The sequence below is a fragment of the Cervus elaphus genome, chromosome 30 (assembly GCF_910594005.1).
Source record: "Cervus elaphus chromosome 30, mCerEla1.1, whole genome shotgun sequence".
NCBI classification, from domain to species: Eukaryota; Metazoa; Chordata; class Mammalia; order Artiodactyla; family Cervidae; genus Cervus; species Cervus elaphus.
In genome coordinates, this window is record NC_057844.1 from 47,861,029 (window position 1) to 47,884,811 (window position 23,783).

Below are 23,783 nucleotides of genomic sequence, written 5' to 3' on the forward strand. Positions count from 1 at the left end.
ATGTTAAGTTAATCAGGTTATATAACATACATTGCTAGTCTGGGATGGGTAGGTGAGGGAATATTTTGGTGATAAAATAATCACTTACTCTCAACTCAGGATCCTTGATTAAAATTCTAACAGTCCTCTCAGTTATGAACACACGTGAGATTTCATGTCCATTGCTTTAAACTGAAGGTTCTGGTTCATGAAATGAGTGGTTCTCTAAAAAGCCTCACCTAATTCCATCAGGGTTTTAAAAGTCTTCAGGATCTCTTCTGCTCATTATAAAAGCACAATAATGAGTAAATCTTCCCTATGAGGATGAGGGGGGTCAGGAACATCTCTGTATATTTTAGCTGGTAACCAAAACAGCACTGATTCTACAGCGATGGAGCCCCACCCAACTCCTATCACCATTCAATACTGTGTTGTGCTACCATGACCACCATGCATGATGAGGAACTATCATTCTACTGAGTCTGGAAAGGAGGACACACACACACAAGGAAGGATCAGAAAACAGGAGCTCAGATGTTTGGCATCATTTCTCAGGTGGACATTTTAAAAGAGAAGCAGAGAAAGCAACAACTATGGCAAGGATTTCTGTGGGCCCACTAATATGAAGCAGGAAACTCAGTGCAAAATCTGGGAAGTATTCTGTGAGGTGGAATCAGGTACAATAATGATCATGAGAGACAAGGCCACCAAAACATTTAAGAGGCAGATATAACTCTACTTCATGAATAAAACCAATGAAAATAATATATAAGCTTATAAGTTATTAGGGGGTAACTGGTTAATGCATGCATGCTCACTCATGTCATGTCCCACTCTTTGTAACCCCAGAGACTATAGTCTGGCAGGCTCCTCTGCCCATGGAATTTTCAGACAAGAATACTGGAGTGGGCTGCCATTTCCTCCTCCAGGGGCTCTTCTGGACCCAGGGATCAAACCCGCATCGCCTACGTTGGTAGGTGGATTCTTTACCACTGAGAAGAATATAAAGTGGTGAATGAATGCATAAAAAAAATAATGTAAATATTCTCATCTGGGGTGGGGAGGGTCAGGAAGAACCTGTATCAGAAAACAGTAAACAATTATGTGAGCAGTAGATGAGTTTTCCTTGAAACTTTCCTTACAAAAATGTATATTTTCTTTTTAATATTCAGAATTATTTCTTGTACAGTATTTCTTATACCCAATTCCTCATTAATAAAACAAGAGTTTGGGTATTCTACCTCCACACTTCGAAAAAAGAAGAGGGGAGAAAAAGAAAATAAGATCTTCAAATCTCTCTTCACAACTAGAGGCTGAGCTCTGGGGGTGAAGGGAACAAGACGGCTGCTTGGACCAGGTAGAGAGTAGGCTTCTGCTCCTTGCTCAAGACCGACCTAGGTTTCTGTCGTATCTGCTGATTTGCCCAGCATTTCATTAAAAAATAAAGATCAATCAATGCTCTCTCAGGACTAGTTAAGTTTTAAAAATGGATACAAAAATGATGCACAGTGGCTACGACTTTGTATTGAAACTGCATATTATAGTGTACGCTTGTGTGTTGAAGCAATTTAAGGGGTACAATCTTATAAGTAAATTACAGTAAGAAAAACTAACTTCACAATGTGAGTAAAAACTAATTAAGATGATAATAAGTTTGTAAGATATACTGTAATATGTATAAATGAGTCCTGAAAAGATATAATGGAGAGAATCCTTCATCCATCTGCCCTTCTTTCCTTAAATCTTACTGGAAAATAGAATGCTAACTCTAACGTGGTGGGGACAGAAGAGGAGATGAATTTTCCATGAACAGTTTCCGATGGAAAGGGTTGATTTGGACAATAATAGGAGTTGGACACCTATCTCCCAGGATCTGTGCTTCTCTGATACACAGCTGCTCTGCAGCAATCTGAATGGTGGTGACAGTAAACAGAATTTCCAGCAATTTCTTCAGGAATGGTGAATTGTCCTTAAACTCATCTGAATCAGAATTCTGCAAATGTGTTATTCAAAACTGTTTTTCCTAGAAACAGGCTAAAAATAAAATAGCATGCCTATCTTTTTTTTTTTTTTTTTTGGTCTAACCCACAAATACACTTAAAATCCTCAGGAGCAAAGTCTTTGAAAATGTATTTAAATATTTTTTCAAAATAATCAGAAGTTTTGCTTCCACCATCAGATCACCTTTGATTTTTATTTCCTGTAATAATCCTATGGAGTAATAAAATGATAGAAAATGGTGTGTTATATATCTTCATCAATAAGTCTTAGTGATTTTTCTTTTTTAAGTCCAGACATCAAGTTGCTAATGTATAAGAAAAATCAAAGAAACAAGATGGGTAACACTACTCTCACCCTGGGGTGCAGTTATTATTTTAGGCTTTCGATTCTGAAGTGAAGGTCTGTAAGTCCCATGACAAATCCATAAGCCATTTCTACCTTTTGACCATTTTTCAGCATAACCTGTCCTCTTTCAGTTCTTTGTAAAAACTGATCTAAATTATGAAAATCTCTGAAAAAGGAAAATGTTAACCAAAACTAATAACAAGCCCTCCAATTTCTTTAAAGGGTCCTGAAGAAATTAAAAAGAGCACATACCAAAAAAGAGGGTTTGTTAATTTTTCTTTGAGAACACTCTTAATTCCACATTGGGGGTTCAAGTTAATACAATTTTTATATCCACGATGGCCTCCGTATGTGTGTTTATACATGTATATTCACAAGCATTATTTAAATAATATTCTAATTAAGTATCCTGGGAAAATGAGAACTCTCATCAGGGTTTTTTTATTGGAACAGTCAACAAACTAACTTATTATGAGAACTGCTGTCTCTTTCAATTTTGGTTAAAGAAAAGGCTTAAGAGTCACTCAGTGCATTTCCATGACATTTACCCAGCAGAAGGCATAATACAGTCTAAAGAAAACACCAGGTATTGAATGGATTCCCAAAACCCATGAAACAAAAATAACTTTTTCGGGTACCTCCCATTTCACCATCTGAAATGCTGAAAGGTAAATGTGTCCTGAGACAAAAGACAGGTGCCTTTTCATATTAAAATGACGTGTGAGCAACACCAGAAAAGGAATGTGCAGTTTGCCAAAGCTCCCAGTCAAACGAAACGCCCATGTCCTCACATCAGCTTTTCTCTAAGCAATCAAAAAAAAAAAAAAACAAAACAAAAACAAAACAAACCATCTTCTGCAACAGCAAACATAGGCATTTTCTTCAGTGCTGAAGTGCATTTCTGAAATGTGTCTCTGTTTAACTTTTATAAAGTCAAGGGGCCCCAGACACTGACAAATGAGCTTCATTACACTCAAGACTCAACATACTTGCTGTGACAATTGGTTTCACTTGAGGAATGGTATTTGCATATGAGGGGAAAAAACACCAGAATGAAGATTCCTATCTTGTCTTCTGGTTTCTGTCACATTAGTTCATAAGAGTTCACACAATTATAGATCTGGAAGGAAATCAGGGACTTTGAAAATGAGGAAACAGAAACCTAGAGCTGAGATTACAGGCCCTTGACTTGTCCAGGGGTAGACAAGGCAGCCTGCCTTCTTGCTGGTGTTAAAGAGGCAGAAAACAGCACAGGCTTTAAATGCATGGGCTTCCCTCGTGGCTCAGATGGTAAAGAATCTGCCTGCAATGCAGGAGACCCAGGTTTGATCCCTGGGTCAGGAAGATACCCCGGAGAAGGGAACAGCTACCCATTCCAGTATTCTTGCTGAAGAATTCCATGGAATTTCAGAGGAACCTGGAGGGCTACAGTCCACGGGGTCACAAAGAGTTGGACATGACTGAATGACTAACACCTGGAATGCATGGTCAAGCGGAATGCATGATCCAACGAGGCTCAGTCATCAATCTGTGACTGGATCTCAGGCTAGAGAGTGAATCTTTCTGAAACTCCATCCCCACCCAACCCCACCCTATGGGTCTATAAGATGGGAATACTCTTCCAGTTGTGAAACTTAGAAACACACATGCCACATGCCCAGCAAATGAGAGGTGCTCAGTAAAGGAGACTGAATTCTACAGTTATGAAATTCAAGGTTTTTCTGTTTCTGCCAAGAAATAAAAATAACATGAAGCTAAAAATAAATGCCATTTGTTATTTTTCAGGAAGGAATTAAGATTTGCAGGTAAATGGATGCCAATCCTGATACTGATTTTTCCTAATATTATAAGTATAAAACTTCTTTATCGGCCAAGCAGACCAACCTATTCTATAATTTGTTTGATTCATTTGGTCTTGTCAATTCAGACAAGTGATTAGTATTTTAGCATCCTCCCCAAGAACTGTCTGGACTGAATTAATTGACTTTCTTTTTCATTATGTGTAAACAAGTGGGTCTCTTCTTTCTTTTCCATACAATTCGATAATGAATTTCTTTGATAAGTATAATCTTTGCTACAGTAGATAGTATTTTCCATGTATCCCACTTGGTCCTAAGAGCTGTATGGATCTGAACTTATTTATCTCACGAAGTTGCTATAAGCAACCCCCCTTCACCCAGAGTTAGGATGTGGCAGGTGGAGGTGGGATTTGAACCCAGGATCTGACACCCAAGGTCACAGTCTTAACCATTTCCCTATAATGCTTCTCAACCTTAAATCAGTGCTTTCATAAACCAGAATATCCAGTCAGACCTGGCTAAGCAGACTGAAAGAATACCAATTACTACTGATAGGAGAAATAATATGTTAACCCACAAGAGCCTAGCTCCCTGCGTCTAGAAATAAAATAAAAGGGAAGTAAAAAATATCCTATAATGAAATGGCAACCCACTCCAGTATTCTTGCCTGGAGAATCCCATGGACGGAGGAGCCTGGTGGGCTACCGCCCATGGGGTCGCAAAGAGTCGGACATGACTGAGCGACTTCACTCACTCACTCAGTGAAAACAACAGTTCAAGGTCTAAGGGTAATTCTTTATTTGGCTGTTCTGAGTTTATATTTCCAGGTGCTATGTCTGTCCGACCCTTTGCGATCCTTTGGACCATAGCCAGTCAAGCTCCTCTGTCCGTGGGATTCTCCAGGCAAGAATAGCGGAGTGAGTATGCCAGGACCTCCTCCAGGGGATCTTCCCAACCCAGGGATCAAACCCATGTCTCTTATGTCTCCTGCATTGGCAGGAGGGTTGATTACCACTAGCGCCACCCGGGAAGCCCATATTTCCAGGGAGTAAGAGTATTGATTTTCCTGTTCCTGGCTGTCTTGTCCTCAGCTTCTTCTCAGACACCTTCCTTTACCTGTCACATAAATGTTCACTGAGATTCAGGCTTTGACTCCTCGCCTGCAGAGGTTCTCCTTGGTACCCATGGCTGCTCCCACAACTTCTAAGGCAAAGATTCCCAAGTGTTACATCTCAGTCTCTCTCCCAAGCACCATGGCAGGGGAGACATTTCCAGTTGGCAGCCAGAAAGCAACTTCCACGTGACCAAGGTGTTATTCAGCGTCTACCACTTAGACAAGGCCTGTTCCTCCTTCTGTTTTAGTATCTGGAAACAAGACAACCCTACCTCCTCAGGTATCAAGTCATACCTCTCTCCAGCTGGAGAGATTTCTTGGACTCTTTCCTATCTGTTATTCTCTACCTGCCCCAACCCGATTATCATTGTATCTGTCAGTTCTGCCTTCAAAACACCCTCTCCAGTTTATCTCCACGAAGATGGTCTCCCTCTTTTTAGAGTCTCCCCACCTTTCAATGGGCTTCCCAGATGGCTCAGTAGTAAAGAATCTGCCTGCCCACGCAGTAGCCTCTGGGGCCATGGGCTCAATCCCTGGATCAGGAAGATCCTCTGGAGGAGGGCACCCAACTCACTCCAGTATTCTTGCCTGGAGAATCCCACGGACAGAGGAGCCTGGTGGTCCAAGGGGTTACAAAGAGTCAGGCATGACTGAGCATGCATGCACAAGCTTTCATGAGCACCAACTTCTACTGGTCTGTTTCCCTGTCTTATGTCCTGCTCCCTCCAGTTGACTGTCTGTATTGTAAGGAAAACTTTCTGAAACAGTGTGATCATGCTACTCCTTGGCACCCTGGGCACGCCTGTGATTAAACCCTCCTCACACCGCATCCCACGGTGACAAGAGATTTCCTGCCTGTCCATCACCCTCAGTAGTGCAGTATTGAGGGTGCCTTTTCTATACTATTCTGCTCTGTGCTAACAGACGCTTGTTGAGCAAATGAACGAAACAGCTTGAATTCAAATGCCTCCTATTCTCTTGAAGTTTAACATACAAGAGTCAATTGAAGAGCAATCCACTTTGTGAAACAAAGAGCTTACTGCTTGCATTTTACCCCTTCTACAACCTTTTCCCATTTCAATTAAGTAGAATATATATTTTGTTTGCTTTTTAAATATTTACTTGTTTATGTGGCTGTGACAGATCTGAGTTGTAGTGCACAGGCTCTGTAGTTTGTAGCAAGCAGGCTTAATTGCCCCCTCAGCCTGTGAGATCTTAGTTCCCTGACCAGGGACTGAATCTGTGTCCACTGTGGTACAGAGTGCATTCCTAGTCTCTGGACCACCAGGGAAATCCCTAGACTATATATTTTTGAAAGGGAAAATAATAGGAGACTTTATTTTCAGTGTCATTTAAAGGTCTAGTCTACAAATAAATATCTCATTTTTAAAATTTTTTAAATTTAGTAACATGATATGTGATGTTAAAATTAGTAACATGATCTGTGATTGAGTCTATTTTTTTCTAATGAGCATCAATTATTTTAATCTTTAAGCAATGTATTTACAATTCTTTTTATTCTTAGTGATGAAAGGCTTTTATTGAATTTATCTTAAGCCTTATACATAAATAATATATTATAAACTATATTTTATTATATTTATATATATTTATCAATTATTTATTTTGATTGATTTTATTAATTATTTATTTAAATATTTGTTATTAGCAATAAAGTATTAATTTATTAATATATTTATAAATAAATGTATTTATTTATAAATTATAAATAAATTATAATATATAATACTTTAATAAACTCTTTAATGGTAACTATATTTTCTACAAAAATACAGTTCCTTAATAACTCCACTAAAGCCACACATTTTCTACTAGTAGTAGTTAATTTTGTCATTCAGCAAAATTAAGCCAGAAGGCATAATCTTGTTACTCAGCAGGACATGAGAAAGAACAAGGACTGAGGATACTAGTATCCCACTCCTTACAACATAGTTTTGAAAGCTGAATGGACAAAATAAACCCAAAAGCAGAGGGAGGAAAATGAGGAGCATGGTGATAAGATCCCACAGTATTTTTAACTTTCCACGGTCACTGACGATCTGTGTGCTAACAAAAACAAGAAACAAACTCACTTAGCAAGCAGCTTATTCAACTGAGGTAATAATTGATGGACTGTCTTAGAAGTCTTTACCTTTCTAAATATATGAAAAAGATGACTTTAGTTTTTAAATAAGGTAACACTTTAAAATCAAAATTGAATCAAATGTGAACAGCATTCATACTTATATTCAGACAACTGTAAATCTTAGGTTCACTGTGTTTCTAGGTAGTAACTTTCTAGAACAGATTAAAATAACTCCTTCATAAATGGAAATAAGTAAATACTTTCAAAACATTTTGTTACTGATCTAATTTTTCAGCTTCCTTTTTAAGAGCTGGCCCTTTCCTGCAGGTTCCCATGGGTAGGTGATGGTTGCCACAGCCTTGCAGTTGGGACCAAAGACCCCTTCAGGGCTGCTACAGCAACCTGCATCAAGCTCGCTCAGGGCTTTCCCATCAAGTGTTCCCTGACGCCACTCTAATTTCAGAAAGTGAACAGGAACTGAAGAGCCTCTTGATGAGGGTGGAGGAGGAAAGCGAAAAAGCTGGCTTAAAACTCAACATTAAAAAACTAAAATCATGGCATGGTGGCTCAGTGGTAAAGAATCTGCTTGCAATGCAGGAGACGTGGTTTCGATCCCTGGGTTGGGAAGATACCCTGGGAAGAGAAAATGGCAACCCACTCCAGTATTCTTGCTTGGGAAATCCTATGGACTGAGGAGCCTGGTGGGCTACAGTCCATGGGGTCGCAAGACTTGGACACCACTGAGCGACTAAACCATCTCCATCAAGATCATGGTATCTGATCCCATCACCTCATGGCAAACAGATGGGGAAAAAGTGGAAGCAGTAACAGATTCTACTTTCAATGTGTTTATAAGTAGTAACTCTCTAGGACAGATTAAAATAACTCCTTCATACATGAAAACAAGCAAATATTTTTATAATATTTCTGTTACTGATCCAGATCTCTGCAGATATGGCTCCACTACCAATTTCAAACCCCTTGCTGTCTTCATCTTTAAGGTGAACCCATTACTATTCAGAGAGCTATGTGCAGAGCAAGCACTCAAGAGTTGCTCTTTTCATTTAATTATTAATGCAGCTGGTCCTTGTCTTCTCACGGGCTTTCTAACAACTTCAGAGACTTTAGTTGACGCTAAAGAAAGACTGGAAATCCCCTGTCGGTCCAGTGATTAGAACTCCATGCTTCCACTGCAGGGCGCCTGGGTTTCAATCCTTGGTCAGGGAACTAAGATCCTGCAAGCTGTGAAGCTTGGCCAAAAAAAAAGAGGCAAGTTCACATTAACAATGAAAAACTTTAAAAACAGACCATTTCAGGACTTCTCTAGTGGTACCATAGTTAAGAATCCATGTGCCAATGCAAAGGACATGGGTTCGATTCCTGGTACAGGAGGATTCTACATGCTGTGGGGCAACTAAGCCCGTGCCCCACAGCTACTGGGCCTGGGTGCTCGAGAGCCCAGGCTCCGCAATGACAGAAGCTACCACGATGAGCGGCCTGCGCGCTACAACTAGAGGAAGCACATGTAGCAACGAAGACCCACTGCAGCCGTAAATAAATAAATAGAAATTTTAAAAACTGGCCATTTAACATCCCCTGCTATCTTAACACTTCCAAGTACCTTAATGACCAACTCTAAACAGGTAGGGACCACTGGCTAGACCTGCATGCAGTGTGGCCCCACTGGGAGAGACTGGGAGGTTATTAGCACACTTGTCGGAGATAGGTATAATGAAAACAACCCAAACTAGGAAAAAACTCGTTCTAGAAAACTAGAATAACAGGTTCTAGAGAAACTAAAGTCTGCCTTTCAGCTTCCCTCCTTGTCTACTCCATGACAGCAAAGAGCGCCCTAACCCAGGATTCCCTAGCCTCTAGGATCTTGTGCCTGATGATCTGACGTGAAGCTGATGTAACATCCACAGAAATAAAGTGCATAATAAAGGTGATGGGCTTGAATCATCCTGAAACCAACCCTCCCTTCCCCGGTCTGTGGAAAAATTGTCTTCCACAAAACAGGTCTCTAGTGCCCCAAAAGTTGGGGACTGCTCCTCTGACTTTTCAAAGGACTTACAGATGTGATTAAATTATGGAAAGCACTAGCAGAGCTCTGAGCCTGGGGCCCGGCAGGGCCTCAGGAGATATTGGCTCTCTCTCACCACTGGTCTCCGTGTTTGCTTTCAGCATTCCTTCCTTCTAACGATGCACCCCAGATGTCCTCCAAGTCTCCCCGAACCCTGCCCTCACGTCCAAGCAGATGCCATGCCCTGCTCTCTCGACTGCTCCACCATTTCCCACATGGCCCCTCTCTGCCCACTGCACTGCTGTGACCGGGACGCGTCCAAGTGCTCCAGGATCAGAGACGACGGATTTCTACTTGCCGAGTGAAGAAGGGTGGTCAGGGAGTTTGACAGACAAGGAGACACTGAGGCAGTTTCCAAAAAATAAACAGAGGTTTACCAACTCGAGAAGAAAAAAATGGAGGCACTCAGGCAGGCCATTTCAGGAAGAGGGCAAGAATGTGCAGTGAGCTCCGCACAGCTGGGCATGTTCGGAGATTGGTTCGTTTGCTAGTTTTACCCCAACAACTTTTTTTATTAACAATTTATTATATAAATTTTAAATTAGTAGAATCTGGAGTGAACAGTTGATTATGATAAGAATACACTAAATTATCCAAAGATTTTTGCCTTGAACCTACTGTTCACATTAATAACATACATAAGTATCACTATCAATATAAGACATACATAATTTCAGTTCAACAAATAATGATTGGGTCCCTACCTATAATATGTTAGTCCCTGCATTTACTGGGGCTTCCCTGGTGGCTCAGATGGTAAAGAAGCAGGAATGTGGAAGAGTTGGGTCCGATTCCTGGGTTGGAAAGAGCCCCTGGAGAAGGGAACGGCTACCCACTCCAGTATTCCAGCCTGGAGAATTCCATGGACAGAAGAGCCTGGCAGGCTACAGTCCATGGGGTCGCAAAGAGTTGGACATGACTGAGTGACTTTCACTTTCACTGCATTGACTGGGCATGTGGTGGCATTAGTGGTAAAGAACCCACATGCCAACGCAGGAAACGTAACAGACGCAGGTTTAATTCCTGGGTCAGAAAGATCCCCTGGAGGAGGGCACAGCAACCCACTCCAGTATTCTTGCTTGGGAAACACTACGGACAGAGGAGCCTGACAGGCTATAGTCCATGGGGTCACAAACAGTCAGACACGACTGAAGTGACTTAGCATGCACACACATGGTAATTATGCCACAACTTGCTATATTTATGTTCACAGTTAAAAAAAAACAGAAAACCTGTGATTCACTGAGTTAAGTAGCTTGTCTAAGCTCACCAACCAGTTAGGGGCCAAAGATAAACTTCTGTTTACTGACTTCAAATTTAGTGCTATTTCTATGATAGTTTCCTATTTCTTTGCAGTTACCAACATGGTGCATACTTGCGAGCTCTTTGGCTAAGATACGCAAACAACTTATTCGGAGAGGATTTTTTTCTTGAAAAATGTCAGTCTGTCCTTAAGTGATTCATTATCCTGGCATCATTAAGCCTTATGCTTTATCTAACAATGAATCTAGACAGAGGGTCTGACGAGCTTTACATGGAATGAGTTATTTAAATAATGGAGATAGATGTGAACACATAAGCAGCACCCCACCGCCTGAAGGTAAGACCTAGCAACCCCAAGGCTAGTGAACAAAAGGCCATCAAGATGCACTGGTGGCACACAGCTCATGATTTTCTGTGTAGGATATTATCAAGTCACTTCAAAATCTCACCCAATAAAATAAGATGCCAAATTGGAAGCAAGAAACAGAGGAATAGCAATAAGAAAGGGCGAGGCGAGTAAAAAGTGAAAGCGCATGGAATGTACAAGCACTTCAGATCACAGTGCGTGCATGTGTGTGTAGTCATTTTTGTTGTTGCGTTGTTCAGGACTCTTTGCGACCCCACTGACTGCAACATACCAGGCTTCCCTGTCCTGCACTACCTGCAGTATGCTACATGCACTGTCGTTATGCGGTGTTAGGTCGCTTCAGCGTCCGACTCTTTGCGACCCCACGGACTATAGCCCACCAGGCTCCTCTGTCCATGGGGATTCTCCAGGCAAGAATACTGGAGTGGGTTGCCATGCCCTCCTCCAGGGGATCTTCCCCAGGGCCTGAACCTGTGTCTCATGTCTCCTGCATTAGCAGGTGGGTTCTCTACTACTAGTACCCTCTGGGAGCCAGCGCATCGGTCATTGAAAAAAGTGAAAGTGAAAGTAAGTGTAGGTCACTCAGTCGTGTCTGACTCTTTGCAACCCCATGACATGAAATCACAGGACATGATATTAGTTACAAAGGCTTTATTCCTTAAAGGAAGGGCTAAATAATACAATATTTCCTTCATTTGTAAAGGGAAGGAAGGACATATTTAAATAATGAGGGACTTTTAAATAAAAATTGGTTAGTATTTTTAAAGTATCCATATGAGTTACCTTCCTTGATGTGTAAAATTTAGATACAAATTACTTTTGCTACAGTCAGATAGATAAGAAATGTGACTGCCTTGTGTTCATTACTTTTTAAAATTTAGGTGTAGAGTGTTCATACGAATTCAAATAATTATGAGGCAAGATTGGCTAAACGAGCCTCAAAAGTTTATTAGAGAAGAGGATATCAAGTTGAAATTTTCAAATTAAGATTCATTTGCAACGAAATATTCTTACATGTTGAAATTATTAATACTTATTAAAAAAAACCCCTAGTTTTAAATCTTTCTCTTGCCATTTCCTTGTTCATCATTAAATAATAGTATTCTGCAGAACAGGGACAATCACACCATTTTATAAATGTACCACTAGAGGGTTCCAGCTGACTCCTGGACCCTCTTAAACTAGACCCAACATCTGGTTGCTGTGCGCCATCTAGTGGCTATAAGAATCACTGATGCCTGAGTGTTACTTCCTTGTACTGCATTTTGTTTATAGAAAACACGATGGCACACATTTTTGGAAAATAAAGAGAATTATAAATGGTAATACCAAATTTGTAAAACCATTACCTTCTAAAATTCATATTTAGATCATTTAATAAGCAGTAAAATTCTTAAAATCAGAGAAATTCATTGTACATGATAGTTATGTATCATACAGATTTAAATAACCTTTAATTTCAACACAGTGCAATTCATTTAAATACACTGTACACAGCTTCATGCAGAGGAGACATAAAATTCAGACTAGTGAATAGGAATAATTATTATATTTGCTGACGGTAGGGTAAGACCATCACATTTAGATGGTCGAGATATATTTTTTCCTTCTATTGAATATGCTTTAAACAATCTGCCAAAGGGAAGTGTTAGTAGGCATTTAAAAATATTTGGCCAAACTTTTATGTTATTATCTAAAATGCACATTCATCAGACGAAGTTATTTTTCAGTTTAAGAAGGTACTCCAGCATTTCTTGTTTTATTCTAAATTCTTTAGGAATATGTAGAAAATGAACCTCTCTCACACTCCTATAGATACGTTTAATCTACTTTATATCTACGTCCTTAACAGATGACTGATCATTTACTGAGAAAGCACAAAAGATCAAGTCAAAGGCAGAATTAACGTGACTTTCTCAAAGAAAGTGTCTTCTTGTTCCTTGTTCACCTCCCATTGCGTGTGTAGTCCTCATAAGTCATCTGTTATAATCCCACACTTCACATTCATTATTACTGGTCACACACAAATAACTTACTCAATATGCCTGAAGCAAAGGTAAGGCTGAGAAGATATTTATTAAAAGCAAAGCAAGCCAACCTGAATCCCTATAGAACTAGTGTTCATTTCATTTTGAGCACGAAGTTATGAAATCTTGCACGTAATTATAAATCAGAAACCAGTATGGGCTCACTTTGAACCGGTGGCAGCAAATCAACCCAATTTAATTCTTTCTTTTTAAAAGTACTGCTATTTTACTGGTGGTTTAGGAGCATCTGCCTTGCCCAGAATAAGTATTTTTCTGCTAAGTGGATGGATGAATGTGGCATATCTGGGTTTGGAGCAGAAATTTCACAAGGACTTTTGGGTGGAGCTTTGAGATCAAGAAATATAGATTGGAGGTGGGACAAGTAGGTAAATTCTTAGCTGTAAGTTAATGAATTGAGATCCACTTGGATGGAAGTCTCCAGGACCACATCTGAGTCCTTTTTCCTGAACCTGTTCTAGTCAGTACTTGAAAAAAATGGAGAAGCTGAAGAAGAAACCTAAAATACTAAAAGCAAAGTGGGTAGGGAGGGGCTCCAAAGTCTTTTCAATTTATTAGAATAATGAGCTCACATCAATCAAGTGGATATAGTATATACAGTATAAGTATTTCTAAGGTTTGAAAGGGTATGTGCGGCTCCCATAGCAATAACTGTCCTGTATCTCCCACAAGAGATTATCCAGCCTGGGGCGAACACCTCAGCGAGGGGAAACCCACCACTCTCAAGGCAGCCGTCGTTTGACAGGTTCAACGACAAATACAACACCGCATTCTTTGGTTTAAAAGAAATGTTATTGTTACAAGGGACGGAAAGATCTAGTTTTCAGCAGTTTTTGATATAGATGACCTAACAGAGAAAGACAACTCCTAAAAGACTTAACTCTATCTTCACATCTATTAAGAGATGTCCATTAACAAGAGCTCTTACGTCAACTAGGGGGGTGAAAACTTTAGAAGACACAGTGATATGTCAGGGTATACTTAGAAAAAAGTGGCTGAGAGAATTGAGGGTGTCTGCTTTGGAGAAATGAAGATGCCCGTGGTTATGGCAGGGTTGAGAGGAGCACCAGTGCCCGGAAGTGAAAATTACAGTGTGACGGCTGGAGCTATAAAGTAGCCCAACAAAGCCATAGGAGACAATTCAGGGCTGCCAGAGACAAGGACTGCGCCCTCAGAAACATCACCCAACTTGTCTTGCAGAAGCAAAAGCTCTCTGTTACTCGATGAATTTAAGGAGAGGTAGAAAATAACACTCGACTGGGAGCCACTCTCGTTACCAAGGAGACAATGATACCAGGTGTTGTGCGGATCAAATGAAAGAAAAGATCTGTAAAGTGTGCAGAAAACTGCATAGTAGGGACTGGTTGTCCATGAGAGATGACACCCAAGGGATTCCTCTAATGAGGAAATGAACTAAACTCCGTGACTTCGAAGGTCCATTTGGACCTTAGGCGTCAATGATTTCATCTTATTAATAAGTCACGCTGATTAATTCTGCTTCAGCATTAGAGGTTTATATTGCTTTGAATTACAATGTATACATCACATTTCCCCCACTTTCACAATATATATTAAAACCTTTGAGTCAATCTTATAATGCTATAACATTAAAATCCTTTCATAGTATCTCATTAAACCCCTTCTTCTCTTTCACTATAATTGAAATAGAGGCTGTCTGGTGAAAATGGGGCTAATAGTTATTTCAGAAAGTTCAAGGAAAATAGGAATAACTCAAAATATATGAGGATTCACTGACAAAAGGTCATTCTTTTTTTTTTCTCTTATAACTGAAATGCTCCCATAAAAAGTCAGTAATACAACCTGATCATACTTACTCCTGTGATTTGTGTTCACTATCTACTGATAGGATGAAATATGCTTATTCAACTTTTATGTCTCTATACTCATTCTTGGTCTTCATAAGAAAATTGAATACACACTACCATATATAAAATAGATAACCAGCAAGGACCTACCGTATAGCAAGGGAGTTCTACTCAATATTTTATAATAAGCTATAAGGGAAAAGAATCTAGAAAAAATAGATATGTGTGTATGTATAAGTGAATCACTCTGCACATCTGAAACTAACACATTGTAAATCAACTGTACCCCAATAAAAACCTAACTTAAATACTAAATGGCTTAATTTTTCAGATCCAAAAACAAGAAAGAAAATGGATTAAAAAATAGTGCCTGATAACTTCCCTGGTGGTTCAGGGGTGAGACTGTGCTTTCACTGCAGGGGGCCCAGGTTTGATACCTGGTCAGGGAACTAAGATCTCACATATCGTGTAGTGTGGCCAACAAAACAACAACAACAAAATGAGTGTCTAAGAAATAGATGAAAACGTCTCCCGGGAGAGCTCAGGATCAGGGAAGAGGGAAGGATCTGGAATTAAGAAGAAAAGGAAGAAGGGCTGGGAAACAGGGAAGAAAGATGGGAAGAGGCAGTTTGCACTCTGTGCTGAATTACCTTAGAAATAGCAAAAGCATTAACATGCTAGATGAGCAAAACTAAACTGCAGACTCTATAAAGATTCTCTGAATCAAGCAGCATCTTGTGCTATAACGTTATCACACACGCAAAGATGCCCCACCTCAATGATCAAAATCATGAAAGTCTCTGTAAAGAAACCTTCAAACAATCTGCTATAATAACATGACTCAATATATGGCAGAGAATGCCAATTTAAATGAATTTGCTACCTCAGCTGGGAAACAGTTCACACAGTGTATCACCTTAATGTATCTGAGATGGGAGCACTATTTACACGGCCCCACGGGGTCTGTTATACATGAAGCTCCCAGAGGTGGGTGCTGGAGGCGGGTTCCTGTCCAGGATAGTTACTGAACTGAGTTGTCTTGATCTCTGGAATGCCTATGAATGAATTTCCCTCTTCTCTGAGATTCACACATTCCAGTCACCAGTCACTTTTCCTTGAAAAGGTTCCGCAATTGGGGCGGAATTTGGTCTTTGGTCTCTTCCCAGAGCCTCCTATCAGTGGTACCCAATGGGATCCAGAAAGCAAGGCAGGCAGGGAGGGGATGCCAAGTGAGAGACATACATGGTATGTATGCGGTGATGGATGGGGTGAGCAGGGAGCTAAGTGAAGAACCAGCGGCTTCTTTCCTGGGAGGGTGAATCGGTGGGAGGGTAGATGTGTTGGGTGAATGGATGGTGACAAAGTCAGCGAGTCACTTGTGATCTCAATTTCCTTCTTTGCAAACTATGAATATAAAAAATCCTCTCCATACACAAAAAAATACCAGTGAGAATCAAATGGAATCATGGGGAAATAAAGTTTTCAACTCCTTGCAGTGTTATGTATATGTCAAGCTTATTTCATGTTTTTGTTGTTGCTGCTGTTTATCGGTTTGGTTATTTGGGGGATGAGATCAAGGGGAGAAAAACATGATCTAAGTGGTGGTGAAAATGCTAACTTTAAGAGAAGAGAATGATTTTATTCAGCATGTTTGGTATGTTATGTGGGCATTTTAAAACCTAGACAAGCATTTAAGTGGCAACTCTGACTATGAAAACGTTTAGACCACTGGGTTCATACTAATATAAGTCCTTAAGACACAGAAGAAATATTTCTTTGTTTCTAAATTTCACTAAGACTTAAGCCTTTTTCGACTAAGAGGGAATGCACTCTGCTCAGACATGATGGGTGAGCACAGAATACTCCAGCACACTCAGGGCTCTGAGGTCAAGCAGCCGGCCCTGTCTGGGCTCTCAGTGACCCTCGGGTGAGAAGCCCCGCAGAGCTGTTACCTGTATGTGTCCTTCGATGAGCCTTCAGGTGAGAACTTTTTGTATACACTTTGTTGCAGCCCTCGAAATCGCATCTGTGGATACGCCGTTTTCTCGAGTCTGGGGATTCAGACCTTCTCTGGCGTCTTGTGCTCTCAATACTAAATGGTGAGATTGAACTGGAAAAAGAAAAAGGAGACTTAAACGGTGAGCAAACACAGCACTTCATTTGGTTCCAGTGCCGTGAGACCTGAGGCTCACAGTCTGCAGCCTCATACAGACTCAAGGCCCCATGTCCACATTACTGATGTCACTTTCTGGGACATGTTTCATTGCTTAATCTCGAAGGCGGGTGGCTTGACCTATTTTTGATGAAACACTCCTCGGGAGAGGAAGACATGCTTAAAATAACAACAGAATGAAAAAACCCAAAACCGAAATGAAAGCAGTGGTGAATGAGTAGATCTCCATCATCAAAAGAAATTATCCGGTGGTGGTAAAATTAATCGCCTAAAGTTCTGAACTTGCGAAGACACTTACAGAGAATATTTTAGGAAGACCTGCTACAGACAAATGACAAAATGAATGCATTTAATAAGTAACATGAGCGTCTGAATTGCATGTGACAACACATAAAATCATGTAAAATCACAATGTACGTTTCAAAACAAGTGAGGTTGGGCTGAAAGAAATGACATCAGTACATCAATAACATGACTCATGACAAGCTATTTTGGTTCTGCAAAATGCACCTGACATTTAACTCTTCCCGTTGGTGGTTTTTCACGGTGAGGAATCAAGTGCATTGTATTTAAAGATTAGCTGTACCACATTATGAAAAAAAAGTTTTAACTATGAAATTTGGCCCTGACTTGTAGATTGTTTAATCTTAATGCCACAGTAGAAAAACAGGATTAGTTTGTAATGCCAGGTAACTGATTAACATGTACTTCTTCCAACATTAATCTCTTTTGATTGAGATAGAAATGAAGAATATGACTCATTTTTCTTAGTTATTCATGAAGTTCTTTAAAGTTACAGTGAAATACAATAAAAAAGCAATCACTCATATTCCTACTATAAAAGATTTACCACTATTAATACTTTGACATTATTTTCTTCCAGCTTTTCTAGGTTTCGGTGTTTTTTAAAATTACTTTTTATGAATAAATCAGTCCTAAAAAAAATGAACATTACAGATAAAGATAACTTTCCCCCTCTTTCTTACATCATTATCCTGATCCCTTGTTCTCCCAGGGAAAATCTCTATCATCAGTTTTCTACAAATCCTTTCAATTCTTTTAAATTATGCTTACTGGTATCTGCATTCATGGAAACTCATTATATTGTGTTTTTTAAGAGACATATAGATAAAAGGCTGTTCATATCATTCCGCAAATTGTTCCACACTTGACTTTTTTTCACTCAATACTGAGGATCTGAGATCTGTTTATACTGATATAAACACAGTGGTTTGTTCATTTGAAGTGCTATATACCATAGTGCATGGATCCTAAGATGAATCTTTTAATATTTCAGGGTCTCTAAAATCAGGATGCCTCTGACATTTGATGGCTGGTCATGGTTTAATTGATATATTTTGTCTTTCTCAGTGGTGTATTTTACAATAGATGGTGTTTTAATCTACCTAGATCAGGAGTTGGTAAACTGTTTCTATAAAGGGCTAGATAGTCAATATTTTGACCGAGAGTCATACAGTCTATGTTGTGACAAATCAACCCTGCAACTGTAGCATGAAAGCAGCTATAGATAAATACGAGTATAAATAAAACAAATGAGTATGTCTAGGTTCTAATAAAACTTTATTTACAAAACAAACAGTGGGCAGTATTTGATCCATGGGCTATAATTGGTTAATACTTGACTCAGATGAAATATGGGAGTAGTCCAATGACCATTCATTCCAGAGTTTAAAAATTCATTTCCTAAGTGATGGACATATAGATTTATTTCTAATATTTTACTGCAACATTGCTCCAGTAAATTTTAAAGTGTCTCCTTCCATATGGTGGTGGTGGCTTAGTTGCTAAGTCATGTCCAATTCGTGCAGCATTTTGGACTGTAGCCTGCCAGGCTCCTCTGTTCATGGGATTTCCCTGGCAAGAACAGTGGAGAGGGCTGCCCTTCCCTTTGCCAGGGGATCTTCCCGACCCAGGGATTGAACTCGGGTCTCCTGCATTGCAGGTGGACTCTTTACTGACCGAGCCACCCAAGTTTTCAAAGCATCTTTTCACCTGTACAAGTAACAGATTCAGTAGCCAATGCTTTATATTATTAGCTAAGATCAAATATAAGTGACATTTATCTGCCTGTATCTTAAACAGTTTTGTGCAAGATTTCTAAGAAGTTGAAGGAAAGAACAAATGGGATGGCTAAGCCACTTTTTCAGCCTTCTTATCACTCAATGCGGCTTTGTGGTTTTCCACATCATTGACTCAGTTGTAGGGATTGGAGCTTGGTTGTGAAAAGAGTCAAAACAGTGTGACTGGTCTATCCCATGAGAGAAGGGCTTTAGTCACTCCCAACAAGGTATGTTCTGGCATAGGGTGTGATTCTTGTGAACAAATTGACTCTATATGTGATAATAAGGCAACAGTAATTCATTTCTTGACTATCTAGTCATAAAAACAAATATGGATTTTGTCACTGGGGGCCTCAGAAATAGAAACTTTCGTGTCGTGGTATGTTTTACACCTTTCAAATCAAGAATATGACATGGTATTTATGTCCCTCAAATTGTAACATAAAGCCTATAGTAAGAACACTTTGTTTTGTACAATGCTTTCTAAGCACTATACATAGACTTCTATACAGAAGTCTAAATGTAACTAAGCATAATCACACATACATATTGCTTGGCCTGTTGATTTTAGCTATTTATCCTGCTATATGTTCATATATGCAGAAAAAAGTAAAAAAATAAATCTAAAATCAAAACCTAGTAACTACTAAGCAAGTCTATAAGGGACCAAGGAGGTAACGCTGCTATACAGTCAGCCACTGGACTCTGTGGTGGGCAGGGTAGGAAAGCAGGGCTACAGAATGGCGAAACCACTTCACTCAGACGTTTGAATTTACATCAAAATTGAAGACATGTTAGGTGGATGGCCTTAATCCTTTACAAAACTTCATGACGCAGTTTTCCTCATTTTAAAGTGAAATGTTTTAGGGCATTATAAAGAACAACTACCTAAAGATATCTGCATGATGATGATAAAAATAATTTTTAAAGAGGTATGTGCATTGAATAAATGGACCCAACCAAGCTAACCTTAAAATGACATTCAATGGGTAAAACTTCCCCTGGTTCCCCCTTATAAATGGCAGAGATACCCTCAGATGTCACAGAACCTTATGCTAGACTGTACCTTTCAAACAAGAACTACTTATTTGATCTCTTTGTGGAAAGGCAGGTAAACGGGGCTGAAGTAAAAAAGAATGAGAAATGCAGATGAGCTTAAAGAACACAGGGAGAGGAGAGGAAAACCCAAGTCCACGGAGGACTGCTGCCGAACTGGGCCCACAGCTCGATCCTGGAGTTGGGGGACATGGTAGTTGAAGATAACTGTGGACTGGGTGTTTGGCCACGCCAAGTCCACAGCAGGAAATCTGATAGTTAAGGTGCTGGTACCAAGTACTTTTGTGTCTCTGGAGCCAAGAACCAGGTGGGCATTCAAGAAATGTTTGCTAAATAGAATGACTGAATAGTTGGATGGATGAAAGGATTAATGTATTAAGTCAGGTATTCTTAATTTTTAATTCAATATAATCAACTAACTACTTAACCTTTAATGGGTTAATTAATCCTTACCAGGATCCTTTGACGTCAAGTCTTCTGATAATGCTTACTCAATTCCTTACTCTTACCTTCATTTCCCTGTTTCAAATTTTATTTTTTTCATAATGCATATATTTTATTGCAGTATAGTTGATTTAAATGTTTCACGTGCATGGCAAGGTGATTCAGTTATATATATATACATATATTGTTTTTCAGATTATTTTCCATTATAGGTTATTACAAAATATTGACTACAGTTCCCTGTGCTATACAGTAAAACTTCACTGCTTGTTGCATATCTATTTTGTTTGTTTCATATTTTAAGTGCTGTAATATACAAAGTGGTGACTGAATACCAGGGATTCTGGGTAACCATTAAAATCATATGTTCCCCTGAGTGTCTTGGTTCTTTGCTCTAACTCAAAGACAATGGCACTCTAAAGCATGGCTTACAATTAAAATTTTCAGTGAAATTAAAATATTCTTCCCTTTCTATGCTTTCTGAGCCATGTGGCCTCTGTTTCCACAGCTTTTAAGGTATCCCCAAATGCACACAAACTGACTTTTGGGCTTCAAAAGTTGGCCTCGTTCTGAAGAATGGAAATGTGCAAGAAACGACTGCCTATGCCAGCAGAGGATTCTTCCAATAATCCTAAGTAATAAGCTGGGTATGATGAAAACGGTCAGGACCATTCAACAACTGAACACGGTTGCTAGTGTGTTCCCAGACATTGCACTAAATACATCCATACAGTTCATAAATAATAACTAAAGGCCCACTCCCTTCCCCAGAAGGCTAGACCATTTAGAGAAGTAAATGAACGCCCGAGGGGGCCTCACAGGCACTGCGTCGTAATAATTAGATGGAGAGAGAACAAATGAGTGAATCACGCCTTCAGTTACACAACAGTCCCACTTGGAATGGTAAGTTAAATTAGAAGGAAACCCAGAGAGGCTCGAAAAGTCACATCCAAGAACAGCTCTATTTAAGCAGAAGGCACCACGCAGCTGTCATGAAAGGAATGAAGGTTAACTGTAATCAGCAGGTAATAAAGGCCATTTGTCACATGTGACCGAGAGACGCCCTTCACTGAAACTGGAGTTTCTACAGGAGTTAAAAAGAAAAACCCAGGACAATCTTTTAAGACTGGGAAGAGGACAAACACATCCTAAATTTTAAAACAAGAGCAGAAAACAGAGGGATGGAAGGTCCTTCAGCAAATTCACACACATCATCTCAACAGAACATCAAGGAGGCTGACTGAGGATAACAAAGAAGAGCCGACACTGACAGGATGCCTGCTGCGGGCAGGCACTGCTCTAGATGCTTTAAGCCTCAAAGCAGCTCTTGGAGGTCAATATTATTAGTATCTCTAATTTACAGATGAGGAAACCGAGGCAAAGGGAGATTAAGATCAAGGCCAAAACAGAGTGAGTGACCACACCAGGATCTGAACTCAAGGGCTGGACACTAGAATCCACCTGAGTTATTATGTTCTACTCACTCAAGTATTTAGGAATATAAACCACATCTAATAAAAGATGCATGCATGAATGCATGCTAAGTCACTTTAGTCGCATACAACTTTGTGCGATGCTATGGACCGGAGACGACCAGGCTCCTCTGTCCATGGGATTCTCCAGGCAAGGAAACTGGAATGGTGCCATTCCCTCCTCCAGCAGAATCTTCCTGACCCAGAGATTGAAGCTGCATCTCTTAGAGGTCTCTAGCACTGGCTGGCAGGTTCTTTACCACTAGCACCACCTGGGAAGCCCCATAAAAGATAAAAAAGCAACAAAATACCTGAATCATTTAAATTTCCCATCTAATCCTATTACAGAAAACAACAGTACATAAAAGCATTCTTAAATGTAGCCTGCTATGATAAAGCATACACTTACTCCTGAGAATTTTACAGTAAACTGTTTTATAAATACTGCCAGTACAGACACACAGTGTAACTACTTACTATTAATCTACCTTAAAAATACTTCCTTAACTTTGTAAAATATGTATCTTTCCAGGGAAACGTTTTTGAAGATTGAGTTTGGCAGTGATATGCGATTAAGTCTTCCTCGACGATCAAGACCAGAGTACTTGTTCCTTCCCTGCCATCTTTGTTTATTTACAATGGTACCAAAAAGCATTTAGAGTTAGTTGCACAACCGGGTTACCTTAAAGGAAGGGGGCACATTCAGTTTTGAAAGTATATTTTGTACTGTTTCCAAAGCTTGTTTTAAAATGATCTTCAATAGAACGTAAATATCACCTACAGGAATTCTGAATCAGCTGCTGCCACAGAATAGACGGAAGTGAGAACTACTTTCTCGTTAGTAAATCAAACACCACATTGGGAATGAAATATCGAGGCCACAAGCCAAAAAATAGAGTCAATGAGAATTTCAGTTAACCAGGGAGTTACATAAATCTTAGTACTTGAGATTCTATTCATGTGGACAAACCAGACACATATAGGTTTTTGCAGGCTTTTTCTTAGCCAGCAGATGGCTCTCAGAAGCAGGAATCTTCCTATTTCTCTTCCATACTATCACAGACTCTCTAGCTTCTATCAAACCACGTCAAGGTCTTCTCTGGGATATTAATTAGAGAAAGGGGGTTATATTTAGATACATTCACTATCCAGTCCCCAGAAGCTTCACTCTAAGATAGCACAAATCCACTGATTCACCTCTTTGGTTCCCGCCCATGGACTTCTCCGGTAGTTCAGAGGGTAAAGAATCTGTCTGCAATGCAGGAAAATCTGGTTCCATCCTCGGGTCAGAAATATCCCCTGGAGAAGGAAACGGCAACCCACTCTGGTATTCTTGCCTGGAGAACTCCATAGAGAGGAGTCTGGTGGGCTACAGTCCAGGGGGTTGCAAAGAGTCAGAAGCAACCGAGCGACTAACTTTCACTTTCATTCCTGCCCACGGCTTCCTACAGAAAACTACCTTTGAGCACATTGAAATTGTAAAATTAGAAGTTACCAATCTTTCCAGAAGCTGTGACAAAAACACTACATCACTTTACATTCAAATTTGAATTCAGTAAAAATAAATCCATTTTCATGAAATGTATAAATCAAGAGTAATACTTAAATGAAATACGTCCAAAAGCTCAATCTTGGCACTTATTCAACTA

General features: G+C 39.7%; 1 protein-coding gene across 6 annotated transcripts in view; it reads right to left on the reverse strand.

Moving 5' to 3' along the window:
- The window catches only part of KLF12 (Kruppel like factor 12), a 511,104-nt gene that overhangs the window by 13,295 nt on the left and 474,026 nt on the right, over positions 1 to 23,783 (reverse strand). For all 6 annotated transcript variants that reach the window (XM_043891644.1, XM_043891648.1, XM_043891649.1 and 3 more), the window contains one exon: positions 16,861 to 17,018. In XM_043891644.1, coding sequence (XP_043747579.1) covers positions 16,861 to 17,018 — 158 coding nt within the window. The remainder of the gene's footprint in view (positions 1 to 16,860; positions 17,019 to 23,783) is intronic.